An 18,207-nucleotide genomic window follows, 5' to 3' on the forward strand; every position below is an offset into this window, starting at 1 on the left:
CTTATAATAACGAAAAGTTATTGTAACAATATTTGTATTTAATTTCACCTACAGTGTATAGTCAGTATAATAATATACTAAATTACTATAATATACTATATTGTATTTATATTTAATTCAAATTAAAGCGTATAGGTAATATTATAATATACTATTTTATATTTATATTTTATTCCATATAAACCAAATAGTCAGTATTAAAATATCATAAATATATTTGTACTTTATTCCATTTACACAGAGAACTCAATATTACAATATACTAAATTATTTTTGTATTTTATTTTAACTAGAGAGAATCGTCAGTATTATAATATACAAAATTATATTTGTATTTTATTTAATTTAACTTATAATTAAAAACGTGTATCGTAGAATTTAATTCTATGTTGGAAATAATTATTACAAAATACATAAATTAAATCTCTGACTAAGACAAAATTTTAGCTCAACTAGTAAGCTTTAGGGATTCCGATATTTATTTAAAGTACAATACATTTTTGTCTTATTTATTGCTTTTTAAGAAAACACAAATATTCAGCTGAAATTTTATTCATGAAATAGCCACATAAGAGTCGAATTTCGACGGCCGTAGTAAATACATATATATTTTTTTGCTAATATTTTTCTTTTTATTTTTTGTGAAATTATTGGAGAACAAAAGCTGAAGGATTAGCAAAAGAATTTGTGAGTTTAATAAAAGTATTTTATCGATTCAAAATCTAACATGAAGCTTTAAAGAAATGCGAACCACATAAGACTTTAAATTTGTATGTATAGTTGGTTTTTGTATGCAGGTGATATGAAAGTCGTTGTTGTCGCCGCTGCTTCAGCGGCTTAGCGTTCTGAAAGCGAAGGGCAATGCAAAGGTACTGAATAAGTTCATGTACAGCAGAGAGTGTGGGTGGAGGAGTGAAAGGGAGGGTGGAGACACACCCTAGTGGGTTGGTAGGGGACTTAAAATACTTTGCAAAAAGTGGCAGTAGCAAAAAGTGAAATGAAGCCGAAAGGCAAATAGAGCATAAATTACGCAAATCCAACACGACAACTTCGCTGTCGCTGTCGCTGTCGCAGTCGACGTCAGCAGAGGCAGCAACAGTAGCGTCGCGACGATGCCGGACACCTCAAGCGAGTATGTGTGTGAGCTTAACACACACACTCACACACACACACACTCGCACATTCACGTGCAACGCAGAGTCACAGAGACAACAAATAAGTTAAGTCAAAGTCAAAAAGCAGACAAATATTGCAGGCGAGAATGAGATGAATGAATGAATCTATCTACGTGTGTTTGCTGTTGTTGTTTTTGTTGTTGCTATTGCTGTCTTTGTTGCACGCTGCGTTGCCCGGCTGTGCAGCAAAAGTGTAGCATGCAATCAGGCGCCAAATGCTCAAGTGTCTCATTGTCAGCATGTTGCATGCAACACAGACTGCAAAGCTTGGACGTTGTGCCGGCGCCATCGGGGCAATCGACGAAAATAAAGTAAAGCAAAATGAACAGCAGCAACAGCAGCAACAAAAATTGTTAAAGCAAGTAAATAAACATTGTGTGCCATTATCAGGCACAGCCAGCAACAACTTCAGCTGCAACTGCAACTGCAACAACTCCAACGCCAACGACAACGACAACAGTCCGCACACCAGGCAACATAATTTGCAGTTGCAACTGAGAACTTTTCAATGGCTTGAAGCTGCAAAAGCTGACAATCTAGAGTGTACAATAACAATGCGGCACAGTGTGCTAATATTGCGTAGAAAAGTTAAAGTTCAATTTTAGTTGATTTGAATGTTAAATTCAAAACTACGAGTTAGGGTCCCCAACATTGCTAACAAATATATTTCAATTGGGAAACTATTAATAAAAAATAAATATTACAAAATAAAAATATATATGTGGGTAAATAAATATAAATCAAATTATATTAAAGTAAAAATCCTTATAGTTAAAAACTAAAACAAAATTAGAATACACAAATTACTATATACTATATATCACAAACGAATATCGAGTCTTATTTCCGAAATAAACGTCAGCTTCATTAAGCAAATTTTATACGCCAAATTAAAAAAAAAAAAAAAAAATTGACAGCAATAGCTTCTTTTCAGTTATTGTACTGATTTAGGAATTATTAAAAATAAAATTCGACAAAATGAAACTTACATTAAATTTGTAAATGAGCATCGATGTGCATCACTCTACACTCAAGGAACCAACTGAATTTTTGTTATATGCATTAAACTCTGGTTATATTCAAATTTAAAATAAATGATAAACAAAAAAGTATACCACTGATAAAAGCATTTGTTTTTTATTGAGTCCTATGCATTATTGTATTGCCTTTATTATTCAATTTCAGCTCCAGAGTGAATTTTATGAATTTTTTGAAACATTATGAAACAAGCAAAATTTATACACTCAAAACTTTTTTTTTTTTTTAGTAATAGTCAAAATGACTGGCGTTGGTATAGAAAGGTGTAGAAATTTCATGATAAATCTAGTATTAATAACGAATACTGTAATAAAATATATATATTACAAAACAAAGTTGTAATTTATGTTAAGTGTATGTTAAGAAATGCTGTCTAGTTTTTTTTTGTTAAGCGCAGTTAAAATTAATAGATATTTAATATAAAAATACAATTTAACTAGAATTATACATATAAAATATATATTATGTTTATTTAATAGACTCAAACTTGGACTGAACTCTTTTTTTTTTTTATAAATATCCCTTAACAATTTAGTAATAATAAAATAAATCAGTTCTTTAATTTAATTCAACTGTACCACTGTGCAGCGCTGGTTGATGCCAGTTGCATCGTTGTTGTACGGATATGGCGACGAACCTGATACCGTGTGTGAGTTTTTGTGTGTAGGTGTCTACTTGCATGTATATGTGTGTGGGTGTGGGTGTTCATGTGTGTGTGTGTTCTGTGTTGCATGGTTGAACAGTCAATGGTGGTGCAGCCGAAAGGCCGGAAGTGCAGCCGAGCAACAGCATTGCAAGTGTGCCATGTGTGTTCGTGTTTGTATTTCTATTTGTGTTTGTTTGTGTCAGTATCAACGACTGAGTGTTTGTGTGTGTGTGAGGCGGCTAAACAAAAGTGGCACAGCAAGCACGAAGAAGAAAAAGGCACAAGAAACACAAGTTGACATAAAAATTGTACAAACTGAAAATGATTTGTGTGGCCCACACACACACGCACACACACATACACTTGCCAACAACAGCTAGGCAATTGAACTCTTTCTCTTTTCTTCTGCCTTTTCCTCCTTCCTTTTCTCTGTCTCTCAAGCCAAATCAAATAAATCGCCTGCATTGAGGCTTGAACGATTAGGAGACGAAATGACAGAGCCAACAGCCATTCTCATTTATATCTCGCACTCTTTCTCTCTCTCTTTCTTCTCTCTCTATCTCACTCTTTCTTTTTATTACTTTTCGACACAGTTTTCAGTTCAATGACCTCAATGCTTCAGTTGCAATTCACGACATTTTGTTGAAATAATTTTTATGTTTTTCTTTCACATCTTGGGAAAACAATGAACTAATTGAAATCAATGCAAGGTGATGAACAAAAATCTAAAATTTTTCCAATTTTCTATATTGAATAAAGATGTGATTCAGATCAAGCATAAATGCCTGCAGGTCTTATAAAAATGTGAAGATTGTCAGTTAACTCTACTCAAAAAGCAAAGCACATTTTAAAAACAAATTCAAGTTTAAATTGAGAATTATGAATGGTTGAATTTTTCTTGCATTCTTTAATGTTGCATACTCTTACTTAAAATTATCAATGCACTATTGAACAACTCGTTTATATGGTGCATTTTATACTTCTCATATTAACTATTGAAAATATCCAGGAAAGGATGTAAAAGGGCGAAAGTCGAGTGAGCTCGACTGTGAGACCCTCTGTCCATTTTTTAATAGAAGCCAAATATACCAAAAAATACTGAAATATACCGATGGCTATATTTTGTATATTCAATAGATATACTCCTACATCCATAATATACTATAGAGGACAAAATATACCAGGTTAAGAACCAAATTATTTATTTAACAAATAGTTTTATAATTTGTAACTAATCACAACCAAATTTTTACTAACAATGTTATAATACCCTTCTTCCCTAGTGGGTACAAATACGTATTGAATACTTTCTCCTATGATTGAATAATGCATTTCATTGGCCCTTTTTTGATACTACCCAAATTTACTATTTAAAATAATGGAAGTAAGAGATGTACAATCGAGTGAGCTCGACTGTGAGATCCGCTTTTTTATAGGAAAAAAAAAACAGAAATACCATAAAACAAATATACTAAAATACTAATTTGGTATATATCGTATTACATTCATAATATACCATAGAGTACAAAATATACCAATTTAACAATTAAACAACTTTTACATTTATCCCTGTCGCATTCAACACATTGAACAAAAACAAAATTTTTCCCAATTTTATATTTTTATTAATATCTACAACAATAAAGTTATATTTATATTTTTATTATTATAATTAATTAAAGCTCTTGAAATTATGTTTGTTTATTATTGTTGTATACTTGAAAACTTTTACCATCAGCTATCAGACAATTTCATGGTTGGATTGCTTTAAGCGCAGCTTTAGTTTAACCAGTTTATTGATCTGCAAAAGAAACTTGTTCGATTTATGATGCCACTATTATGCTGGCAAAAGCATCAAAAGCAGATAATATTAAGCGTTAAGCGTTAAGCATTAAGTGCTTAAGTAGTACTTGCTCTGAGCTGGCTGAGAGAAACTCACACATGCATTTCCACTGAATGTGTAGTTTAGCTTAATCGGTGAAAGTTTCGTTTCATGGCTAATAAATTTCAACACGGCAGCATTAAGGTTAATAGGGCAACAGAAGTTGGCCCAATAACTGAAGGTGATTCGCTCGTTCCTTTTTCTTTGGCTTCAATGCGGTTTTGTCGTGAACTGAAACTTGCAAACCGGAGACGGAGATGGAGCTGGAGTTGATGTTGCGACTGGCCAATTAGAGCCAAGTCAAAGTCACGTGAAATGTTGGCATTGATTATGATGAGCCCGCGCACTGTTGGCGTTCTAATGCCACACACTTTGGGCCTAATGCTTCGGCTAGTTGCTTCAAACTCAGCTGGGGATATTGCCCAGTCGCTGTTGACGCTGTTGTTGTGCACATTGTTGTTGGCATTAGTGCCAGGCTCGGGCTCGAATGCGAGTCCACTCTCGCAATAGACAATTTCCGGTGCACAAATTGCCAACTGACTGACGGCGAGGAAATGATAGAGAGAGAGAGAGAGAGAGTGGGAGAGAAACAATGTTTTGGGCCTACAGTGTTGAGTGTGCCGTCCACCGGTTTGACCAATGTAATTAATACCAACATAATTATATTTGGATAACACAAACGTAATCAAGATTAATTGAGTAACAGCAGGTAGTTTGCATAATTAGAGCTCGCCTGCCAGCGCAGACAGTTGACAGCCGACTGCCAACAGCCAACAGCCAACAGCCTCTCTCTCTGTCTCTCACTTGCTCTTGATTTCAGTCAGCTGCCATCAGGCATCAACCATCAACCGTCAGCCAACAACCAGCAGCACCCAACGAAGAGCCAGAGAGACAGCGTCGACTGTTTTAGCCATGGCCAAAAACATAATTTGCAATTTCAAATGTCCACCTCCTCCTCCTTCTCTTCCTCTTCCTCTATTTTGGTCTTCTGTCTCTCTGCGGCCTTCAGGGCATGTCGCCATCATCATGATCATTATGACGATGAGGAGGCAGCTTCAACTTCATCATGCGCATAGCTAGAGTTCACCTTGTTTCACCTCATTTGATTACAAGAGTGTGCACAGCATTTGCCCATAGCGTGGGTCATTGTTCCTCCTGCTATTCCTGTTGCTTTTGCTGTTGCTGTTGCTGTTGATTGCTTGGCTCACGTTGCCTGTTGCCTGTTGCCTGGACACCAATTAGAAGCCACCTGCACAAGCTAAGTAAGACTCTGACCACAGAAACTTTATCTATTGGTTGTTTAAGCGCCCATTTTTTAAGATTTGTTATTTTAGACACACAATTACATCATTTATACATTCATCTGTTTCTTTTATATATTTTCATCGCGTATTAAATATATTCTAGACTTATTCAATAAAATGGCAACCAATTAATTTTATTTAATACTTTGATACTTTTATAGAAATCTTTGAGTATATGCTTCTTTGTGTTCACTCACTCATTAATTGATTGACTAAAATATCAATCCAACGCTAAAATTGTAAAAGCTAGGGGGCTGAACTTTGTATACAAGATCGTTTCAAAGACCTCCAAACTTTATTTGTGTATCTAATAACATCATTTAAAAGAATTACGTTATTACTTAATTTATTAAATTGCCAGACTATTAACGCGAAGTCTAATCGGAGGCTTAAATTTGTATTTAAGATAATAAAAACATATATGAAACTTTATTTGAATTCTTTTTCAGATACAAAGCTTTTTGTATTTCCCTACTCATTCACTGACAAACTAAACTATCAATCCACAGATAAAACTGGGAGGCTAAAGTATTAGTAAAAGATATATTCAATATTGCCTTAAATTTATTTGTATTTTTTTTTACTTAATAGATTTAAAGTTCCTTGATTTCATTTACTATACTTTATTCAGTAAACTAATCTTAACTAATCAGTTAGATCTATAAGACTGATATTTATATAAAGTAATATTTAAACAACTACTAAACTTTTTTTTGTGTTGCTTTTTTATTTAATAGACTTGAAGTTTTTATTTTCTCTCTCTCAATCACTGACAAACCAAATATAAAATATTTTATTCTTCATCAATTTTATTTGAGTTTTTTTTATATATAAATAAAATACGTTTTTTGTCTTTAATTGCTCAATCTTTGACTAAAATAATAACGCACAGCCTATTCGGTAAGAGCTAGGAGGCTGGAATTCATAAGCAAAATAATTTTAACATCTCCTAAACTTTTTTCATACCTATTTTATAGTTAATAGTCTTTGTAGTAGTTTCTTTGTATTTACTGACTTATTTACTGACTAACTAACTCATTAAAGCAATGTCCACTCGGTAAGATCTTGGAGGCTGAACTTTTTGTACAAGATAGTTTCAATTGCTATAAAAACTTTATTTGTGCTTTTTTTTCTTTTATAGACCGAAAGTTCTTTGGTTCACCCACTTATTTGTTGATGGACTAATCTATCATTGCAAAGCCAAATCGGTAAGCGCAAGGAAGCTGAAATCTGCATTTTCAATAACTCCTTAACTTTATTATCTTCTATAGTAAAAAGTTCTATATTAATTTAATTAGTTTTGTAATAAATAAATCTAAAATGTAAAGAAAGAAAAAAAACATAAAGATTTGTACAATATTATCTATTGTCCGAGGGAGGAATGATGACTTGACCGAGTGGAATCCTCGCTGGAAGATGCTCAACAGTGGGCTGTCGCCCAAATAAATCAAACATATAGCTGAGATAATTGAAGGAATAAAGCTCCCGAGGCTCAACGTAATGAAAGGCCACCGGATACTCGGAGAGACAGTCCATACACTAGTGTAGAGGGAATAAAACAAATAAGTAGACTAAAAAAAGAGAGAATGAAGATTAAATTGGGACTCACTGCACGTGGATTATAATAGGCATATTTAAAAAGCCAGAAATCCATTCCATTGTACTTTGACATTAAGCTTGAATATGGCATCATGGGATAGAATCGATTACGCAATTTGTCGTCGCGTGAATCGCCGGCGGCCACATTCGTTTTAAAGAGACAAGCTCCGGCCTCCACATCCTCGGCAGAATCATCCTCTGGCCGGCACTTGCTGCTGTCATTCAATCCATGCACAAACAAACGCAACGCCTCTCGACTGAGCACATAACCGCTGCCACCTGACATGTAGCTCTGAGAGAGAAATATTCACGGAGGTAAAAGATATAGAAAGAGAGAGAGAGGAAGAGGGAGGGGAGAGGGAGAAAGTGGTTGTTGTTGATCGCAATACGAGAAGAGCTCGCAATGAATTGTCAACTTACCGCATTCTTCGCTTCTACATTGAAAAGCTTGTAGTTGAAGCCAAAATAAATGGGCTCATCAGGCGAATAAGGATAAAGCATATGACGCAAGTTCTCTACAAAAACATATCTGAAATTGTAAATATGAATAATAAAAAAATTTCTAAAAATTTGTCAAAGACCCCAAAAAATTTTATTTTGTTAATTCTGTTTCGGTACCATTTAATTGTTCTACTTTTACCCTTAAAGCAAATAGCAAGAAAAAAAAATCTTAAATAAATTTTTTATTGAAATAAGTAATAAATTAGAAATAAGTAACTTTTCAAGATATACTAGGGTTCGGTAAATATATTTTTCGTAAGAAAAGATGATATATTTCAAAAAGAGATAAATTATTTAAATTTATCTACTCCGGAAAAAAAGAGTTCTAAAATCAAGAAATTCATCTTAGTACTAAGAATTTTGGTCTAAAAATCTCAATGTTAAAAAACACATCTTTATTTGAAGCACAGTTGATAAAGAGGAAAAAATCGTATAGTTTTAAACGCAAAAATCGTATTATAATGAAATCAAAAAAGTATTGCATTACATTTTTTTTATTATTTCTTTTTACTATTTTTTCATTTTGCCATTTTATTATTTAATTAGCGCTCAGTTGAATGTTGTTAATTCCTACGAAATACTCATCAGGACCAGGACCTCCCTCTTTAAAGAACAACAATGAATAATTGTTTGCGACAACTCAACTTAGTGAGCTATGAACGAAAATACTCAAAGCTAGATAAAAACATTAGCGGATTTTCGATGGATTCCACAATTTTGAAACCAAAATCTAGTACTTTTGGAATTATTTTGAGTATTTGGCATTTTTCACTATTGTTCTGTGTTTTAAGAATTTGTTCCTTTTCTTCTGTATAAACTATTCACTTATAATCGATACTTATTCCAAAGATCATAATCTTTACTTATAAAGAAGTCTTAAACCAAACAATATATAGTATAATTCGTTCGCAATAAGTTCACTTTGTCCTGAAATATATTTTTTGTTTCTCAGCAAATACAATTGTCGTCCTGTAGTCGAAAAGTATAGTTTATATATAGTTCTAAGATAACTACCACATTAATGAACATAAAAATTTATAAAGAAAAACTAAGTAAATAAATAAATTACAAAATAAATACATAAACATAAAAATGAAATACATAAAACCATAAGTGAGTAAACAAATTAAAATAAATAAATATATTACAAAGTAAAAAGATAAATAAAAATTTAATTAAATAAACAATTACTAAAAAATAACCAATTCAAAATAAAGAAAATTTGATCGAATTTTTCACTTTTTCCACAAACAAAAATAAAAGGGAAATTAACTTACGTATCGTCGTCGGCTTTCATGAACCAATCGAACTCGTGGCGCTTGTGCTCATAGAGGTAGGTGAAGGACTCCTTCGTTTTGCCCCACAGCACCTCGTATTTGTCTGTCTTGGTTAGAATGATGGTCTCGAGCTCGTCGTCCGGTTGCGAGGTCATAAAGTAGATCTTGTTGCAACGTTTGCCCCACGTGCGCTGTATGTGCACCGCCCGAGACTTGTGATACTGGGGCGTAGTCAGGACAAAGCAGGCGACACGCACTTCACGCTCCAGTTGCGTGGCCAGCGGTTCGTTAGTCACCTGATTGTCCTGACCACTATTCTCCCGCATCCTCAATGCGGTCAGCATCACTACATCGCCGTAGGCATAGAGCAGAATCAACGCTGTGCCACAAAGCAACGCCGTCAGCAGGAAGTGGCGCCTCGACAGCCGATACACACTCGGCCTCGAGCCGAGGAGAAACACCTGCAGATCATCGCGTTTCTTGGCCAAATGACCCAGCTGCTGCTGCTGCTGTTGCTGCTGCTCTTGAGGTTCCACCTCGAATGTGATGTGGTGCGCGGACATTGCAAAACTACGGAAGCTAGGGCACAGCTAATGCATTTATGGTGTCACCACATCTTTTTTCCTAATTTCCAAGTGAGCAATTAGTATTCAACTTGTTCGGAATCTCAACAGGAACCAAGATAAAAAAACATTCTTCGGCCAAACAGCATACTTAAATTTTCTTTATCAACGAAAGCAATTCACTTTCAACTGCTGATAAATGTGTTAAGTGTTCAAGCAAACACATCTTTAGTTACCATACAAAACAAAGTTGTTAACAATCACTTCTACACATGAGAGATAAAAATCTAGATTTACAAGTAAGAAAGATACAGTCGAGTGTGCCCGCTACCCATTTTTAATAAAAGCAAAACATTGCGGTATTTTATCAAAATATACCCAAAAATACATATATACTAAAAAATATACCAAATGTTGCATTTGGTATATCGATATAATACCACATTTATTTACCATAGACGGCACAATATTCCAGATTGTCGGCCAAAGCAACTAAGAGCCCTAATACATAGAAAGTATTTCTTTAATAAAAGCGAAACATTGCGGTATTTTATCAAAATATACCAAAAATACATATATACTAAAAATATATATATAACTAAGAGCCCTAGTAAGTAGGCGTTTTTGCCCATACGAAAGTATTTCTTTAATAACTTCCACAATTTTTATCTGATCGCAACCAAATTTTCAGGAATTATAACTACTATAGTAGTTATAGTATATACCAAAATTCGCAAGGCGGAAGTGGGCGTGGCAAAAATTTGAAACAAACTTGATCTGCGTGCAAACATAACATAATGCTGTCGAAAAAAAATTATAGCTCTATCTCTTATAGTCTCTGAGATCCAGTGTTTCATACGGACAGACGGACAGACACACAGACGGACAGACGGACATGGCTATATCGTCTCGGCTGTTGACGCTGATCAAGAATATATATACTTTATAGGGGCGGAGATGCCTCCTTCTACCTGGTACATACATTTCCTGTCGGCACAAAGTTATAATACCCTTCTACTCTATGGGTAGCGGGTATAAAAAGTAGATTTAACATTTTTTCAATTTTAATAAAAAACAAGGGAGAAAGCTTCAGTTGCGTTTACTCGACTGTGAGATACCCGCTACCCATTTTTAATAAAATCAAAACAACTTAAAATACACCAAAATTAATATAACGCAAAAAAACTAACAATATACAATAGAAGTACTACATTAAAACAAGTAATAAAGCTACAGTCGTGTGTGATCGACTGTGAGATACTCGCAACATGTTGAGTAAGAGCAAAGCAGTGCAAAAATATCCAAAAGGCTAAATTTGGTATTCTGATATAATACTTTATTGAAAATATACTATAGAGCACAAAAAATAATAGACTGTCAGTTCAAAGCAAATAAGACCCGTAAAAAGTTAACGTTTTTCCATACAAAAGAATATCTTAAATAACTTCTACTTTTTTTTATCCGATCGCAACCATAAATACAGTAGTTATTAGTGTATTTGCCGAAATTCCATTTTTGTCGATTTGCGGGGGCGGAAGAAGGCGTGACAACAATTTGAAACAAACATGATCTGCGTGTCGAAAAAAAAATTAAATCTCAATCTCCTTTAGCTCTGAGATCTAGATGTTCATACGGACGGACGGACAGACGGATAGACAGATGGCTATATCATCTCGACTCTTGACGCTGATCAAGAATATATACATTTTATAGGATCGGAGATGCCTCTTTATGCCTGTAACGTATATTTCCTGCAGGTACAAAGTTATAACACCCTTCTACTCTATGAGTATCGGATATAAATATAAAATTGTAAGCATTCTTAACTAAAGCTTATTGCAAATAGTTAAAATTAATTTAATCGAAACACACATAACTAAATCAACTAGACTAGAAATGAAAACTACTTCGATTGCTCACAAATTTAAACTGCTGCATAATTCTTTAGTGTAAAAAATATATTTTAATTTTGTATCTTACTAAAATAGGTAAATGAAAGTTAAAGTGATTTTTTTAAATACTCTTCAAAGATCACATAAATATTGTCAAAAAATGTACATAGTTGTAATGTCTAAAAGTTTCGAATTTAAGAGAATTGAAATTTTGTAAGCTTCCACAGAATAGTAAAAAAAAATATAAAGCTTATCTTTGCGAAATTAATTTGCTGCAATCATTTATAGCTAGTTACAACGAGAGCAATTAATTTAAATAATACGCAAATATTTTACTGCCCAAGGAAACTTTGAATGCGACTAGTTTGTGACTGATTGATATTGTCAGAGGTCGTGAAAAGTTCATTGGCCCGCGCTTTCCATATGCTAATCCTGTCCAGCAGCTGTCGCTGTCCCTGTCGCTGTTGCTGTCACAGTGTGCCATAGTTATGGCTGACGGTCCTTGATGTTGACATTCGCCATGCAAACCGCTCGGCAATCGTAGAAATTTGTTGAAATTTGAAGGCTGTTTCAATTTATCAAAACGCCACACGAACTCCAGCAACACATACAAAATAAAAGGAAAAAAAACACAAATGATATAGAGAGGGAGAAGAAAAAAAATGAAAGGACAAACAAAACCGAAACAGTTGAGAGAATCTTTCAATTAATCATGAGCGACATGTGGTCGTCGTCTCTGGGCGGACCGCCGAGCGCGAGAATAATTATACGAGCATATAGCGCATACGCCCCGTTATCCAACCTCTAGAGGCCCCTTTTGGTCCCCCTGCCCCCCGCCCCCCACACACACACACACACACTGGGACGCCTGTCGCTCGGGCAACTCGTGTGCTAACAAATAGCTGCAATAATAGCGTCCTGGGCACATCCTCAGATCCACTTCGCTCCCCTCTATCTCTCTCCCCCCAATCTCGAAAACAAATTCGCATTAATAAAATAAAATGTGCTAGGCGAAAAATGGAAAGAAAAAAATGTGTGTGTGTGTGTATATACATTTATGCATAGGCAAATAGAGCGCTTAGTTGAGGCATTTAAAACTATTTGGCAAAGTGGGCGTGGTCAATGCAATTTGCATATATGCAAAAGGAACTCATTGTTTGCACCTCTTTTTTTCTCGTATTTTGTAGATTAACTTTGCAATGCAATGCAAATATATGAACAGACACTAATTACACTGATGGCATGATAAATTTAACACTTTGAACTGGATTCATGAAATAAATAGCAGAAGAGTTCCTTTTCGAATGAAGAAAGTGTCTGCTAAAAATATTGTTTCCGATAAATGTTTTGTTATCTCTTTCCTCTCAATTTTATCTTGCTGCAACTTCCACCAAGTTATCAGCAAGTTCTCAAAGTCTGTCTTCCGCTTAGCTTCTTATCTTTAACTTCATTTAGCGTATTGATATTTCTTTCAACAATTTCTCCGTGAGGCATTTGAAACAGGTCATAAAGTATTCAATTCGAACACTGCGGCGTTCGCCATTCAACAATCAACTAAAAAATACACTCAGTCCAGTTGAATATCCTCTCTGCGTTCAATTCTCAATCCTTTGTTGTTATTCCAACCACCTGCCCTACAGTTAAATCCCCCTCCACACAAAAAAAAAAACAGAAACGAAATATGTGGACAAAAAGAGGGAAACCATTTTGGGTTACCTCTCGATTGAGGGAGAGAGCGAGAGAGAAAGAGATTGGGGAGCTTGTCTGCCGTGTCTGTCGTCGTGTCTGGCGACTGCACAGAAAATTCATAAAAATAAACCAAAGTCAAATGTATAACAGCAGATTTTTTGCAATAATGTTAGCTTTCAGATTTTACAAGCGCGCAGCATCAAACGGCATTTGTCTTTCCCTTCACTCTTCCCCCCCACTTCCTCTATGGTCCTTCCTCTTTACACTCCTCTTCATCACTGTCCCTTTGCCATTTCTTTTGCACTGTGTTTGAGTGGCGTTGGCACTGCAGTTAGTCCACTAGAGTTGGCATCGTGATCAAGCATAATCAGATTTATAGCAAGCGATTGGTTCTACAAGATTTGCAACTATTGTGGCATACTTAAAATCTCTATTTAAATAGTATTATCATTACAATGATGTGAATTAGTCAATGTTCATTTACATTTTTAAAAAGTATTTTTTCCACTTATTTGCAGCTCTAAAAATTCAATTACTATTATTAATTAATATGTGTAACTTAGAATTATGTTGTATATAGTTTCAGAGCAGCATCGAAATAATGCGAAAAATAATCCAAAATTTAACATCTCTTTATAAGTGGTATCTTTTTTAGCAATCTCTCTCCAATATATCTATTTCACAGTTTAAAGAAAACAAAATGAATTATTAATACTTGTAGCTTCGGATTAAAAGAGAGAAGCATCCAAATACATTTATTAATTTAATTGAATTTTTTCATTTGACAGTTTGAAAAAGAAAACAAGAAAAATGTACTTTCATTTATATTAAAATATTGTGTAACAGCATTACAACTATTTTGTAAGCTTTAAGTTAATAGCAATTTAGTAGATTTATAGCCACAATTTATTTATATGTTTGCATATAATTTATGTCAAATAATTTCATAATTCATAACTGTTCATAATTCAGCATTTTATGACAGTTCCTAAGAAATAAATTGAATGTTCGTATCTTATATTAATTTCATATCAAATAAATTTTAAATATTCTAAATGGACTCTTGGTATTATTGATAACCTAAAAAAGAAAAACATTGATACTTAGGTAATATTCGTAAGCGATGATTTTGCCGATAGTTTAAGCAATTATGCCACGTTGTTTGCCCATCTCTAGCTGGCAGAAAGTCAGACAAACACACTGACACAAACAAACACACACACACATATGCAGTGAGACATCAAACGTGCAAACATTTGCCATATTTTTGTAATCAAAGTAAACAATCCATTTAACCAAACACAGACACAGGACATGCAACGGACACACAGACACACACACACATTCGCTTTCTCTGTCTCTCTCTTTCTCTTTCTCTTTCTCATTCTACCTCTTTCTCTCTCGTCGATGACAGCTGTTGTGTTACCCCCCAAAATCGCATCTTTGGCAATTCCAGCTTCATTTTCGATTTTGACTCGCGACCATGCAGCGCCCTCTGGCGGCCAACGACTTAGCAAACAATAGTGCAATGCCAAAGGCCGAAGACCGTTGCTTTCCGTTATCCCCCTCTTCCTTGCCTTCCCCTCTTCATCGCTTGTCCACTGCATTGTCATTGCTACTTCAGCGCTTTGTTGTTATTGTCACTTGACATGTTTTAGAAAGAGTATTTGTCCGTTTCTCTCTCTCCCGCTCTCTTTCTTTCTGTCCGTCTGTCAGTCTGTTCGGGCACCTCAGTCACTCATAATAATTTTTTGGACCACCGCACAGTGGGACAGCAGTTAGCAGTGTCTGCTGTCTGGCGTGTGGCGTGTGGCATGTGGCAAGTGGCAGTATGGGGCATAGGAAGCAGGCAGCAGAACGTGACGTCTTTGCCTCGTTTTTTATGCAAACAGCATTTGAATTTGAAATGAAAACGCTAACAGGCAATGCGCCTTTGCTGCAGCCACAATGCCAACTACAGTCGAGACTGTCGACTGCCACAGCACAGTTGCTGCCCCTGCCCCTGCCCCTGCCCCTGCCACAACTGCCTGTGTCGACGTTGCATACTTTTCAGCGCCATGCGGTAACTTTAGCAGTGATATGACAACACTCCATGGCATCTGTGTCCATTGGCATTTTGTTTGTAAACATTATGCTCTTGGTGTCTCCCTTCTGGTGCACTACCAATGTGTGTGTGTGTGTGTCTCTCTAGGTGTGTGTGTGTGCTTGTAGGTGTGCTGGATGTGTGTAAATAGTTTTTACTGCCACAAACCCAAACGCAACCAAGAGGCAATAAAAGCAACGCGCCAACTTTGTTATTATGTTTTTATACCGCCAACAAACACAGAAACCGAGAGAGCGAACTGTAGAGAAAGGGGGAAAGAGAGAGGGGGAAGCTGTTCTTTGCATAGTTTTTATGTGTGTGGCAAACAGCAACTGGCACACCTGTTCAGTCAGATACGTCTAAAATGTGTCCAATGCCTCCTTCTCCTCTTACTTCTTCATTCATTTGCATTTGCATTTTTAGCTCTGTTTGTCCTTGTCTCTCATCCCTCATCCCTCCCCCCTCCCCATCCCCCTTCAATCACCACTCGACCATTTTATACTGACCGCCAGCTGGCTTTTATTATTTTTGGTTAGTTTGCTGCATTACAAAATGTGAATGTGTTGACATGTTATGATTTCGATTTTAATTCAACAGTCCAAAGAATGAAAGCCACTTTTTTATGGTTGAAGAGAAATTGGCATTTGAGCCAAGAAGGCAAAAACGTCAGCCAACTTACCTAGCTGGCCATGTGTTCAGGTGAAGCGCACAGATTTCATTGTCCAAAGGCGACCACACGGACGACAATGAATGCAATTCAATTTCGCATTAAAAGCCACCCAACAATAAATTCAGCTATCAATCAAACACAGCTAAACAAATATTTTCAGCTAGCACAGAATTGGCGATAGTTATTTTTATTGAATTTAAAATATTCCCACGAATTTATTAGAACGCAAATTGTATATTTAATTGCAGTATTTCTAACACACTACAAAATAGCAACAGTGAATGTGTAAATCTGGAAAATAGATCTTTAAAAGCAAAATTTATTATAGAATAGTTTAAGTAATTAACTAAAAAAGACGAAAAATATACTAAATATATACTAAAATGCTTAAATGTTTTTGTATATGTAGTATAAAATATACAAAAATATACTATACGCAAAAAATACTACAAAATTTTGTTTATTGCATATATTTGTTTATTTTCTATTCCTGAATTTTGCAAAATATATTCTAAATATATACTGAAAAAATACTAAAACATTTTGCTTATAAGTTATCTATGAAGACACAATTCATAATAAGAAAATGTTAAACTTAAAAATAACTTGTACAAAATATTTTACAATTAATACACAAAAAATAGTTTTTTGTACTTTTTATTTCTTTACTGTATTAGAAAATGTCCATTTTAAAAATTATTTTTAATTAGGAAAAATACTGACCATTAATCGTTTGCAATCTATTGAATTTTGTTTTTATTATCTTGCAAATTATTTACTTTAATTCAAATAAATGTATTACAAAATAGTTAAAGTAAATAAAAAATAAACATCAAACAATTTTTTTAAATATGCATTTATTTTATTTTCTGTATCTGAAATTATCACTTATAATAATAAAATTTTAAGTTGAAAAATATCGATTACGAAATTGTTTCAATAAAAATGTAGTCTGAAAAATAAATAAAAAATTCTAAATCTCATTTATTGCTTTTCTGCTCAGTTTTTTCACAATAGTACAATTGAATGCAGCATTTAAAAATAAAAAGCTCGACACATCTTTAAGTTAAACTCAAGTTCATTCGTTCTCTGAAGATGCAATTCATAATTAGAGAAATTAAATGCCAAAATTAAAAAAAAAAATGAATGGCAACTTCATGTGAATGCTGAGCATTCAAAGAATTTTGCATTAATTGCAGCCACTTGAAGGCCAATCAATTAGGACTATTATCAAAGTTAGGCAATAAATTCTTCACATTTGCGGCTGTTCATTTAAAGCCTCTGTCAACAATTGAAAAGTTGATGCGGCAATAAGCTCAAGTCTTTAATTAAAAGACAATTAAGAGCTAAATAATTTACTACCGCATTTTGCTGAAGCAAGTTTCACAAATTGTTGCACATTTATTTTGTTAGTCATTTGCTTTATGTTGCTGCAAGCATAAATGAGAAACTTTGTGAAACGTTTAATTATGTGATATATTTAATACACGCAGAATAAATTTCTTAAGTTAATACCATTTAGAATATTTCTAGAAGAATTCATTCTTAAATTTTCTTACTTTTAGGACGAAATGTTCTTCAAAGTATCAACGACGTTTAAAAGTTTAAAAATGAGAGCCAAATTCTTAATTGAAGAATTTAAGAACTTTTTATATTATAGAAGAGTATTATAACTTTGTGAGAGACAAGGAGGAATATCCGACCCCAAAAAGAATATATATATGTTATTCTTAATCAGCGTCAACAGCCAAGATGATTTAGCCATATCCGTTTGTCCGTCTGTCCGTCCGTCTTTTAAAATAATTGGCAATATTTCATCAACAATTTTTATTGCAAAATGAACATTAAAAATAAATTGATTCTCCCATTAATGTTTCTTCTTTTAACA

At 34.3% G+C, this 18,207-nt stretch overlaps 1 protein-coding gene across 1 annotated transcript; it reads right to left on the bottom strand.

The window, feature by feature from the left end:
- Positions 1-7,309: 7,309 nt before the first annotated feature.
- Positions 7,310-10,020, bottom strand: LOC133848293 (glycoprotein-N-acetylgalactosamine 3-beta-galactosyltransferase 1). The gene is made up of 4 exons (XM_062283793.1): positions 9,423-10,020; positions 8,065-8,173; positions 7,655-7,936; positions 7,310-7,584 (listed from the first exon to the last, which is right to left on the bottom strand). The coding sequence occupies exons 1-4, from the start codon at positions 9,983-9,985 to the stop codon at positions 7,405-7,407; spliced, it is 1,134 nt and encodes a 377-aa protein (XP_062139777.1). The 5' UTR covers positions 9,986-10,020; the 3' UTR covers positions 7,310-7,404.
- Between the last annotated feature and the right edge of the window lie 8,187 nt (positions 10,021-18,207).

Source organism: Drosophila sulfurigaster, chromosome X (genome assembly GCF_023558435.1).
Source record: "Drosophila sulfurigaster albostrigata strain 15112-1811.04 chromosome X, ASM2355843v2, whole genome shotgun sequence".
NCBI lineage: Eukaryota > Metazoa > Arthropoda > Insecta > Diptera > Drosophilidae > Drosophila > Drosophila sulfurigaster.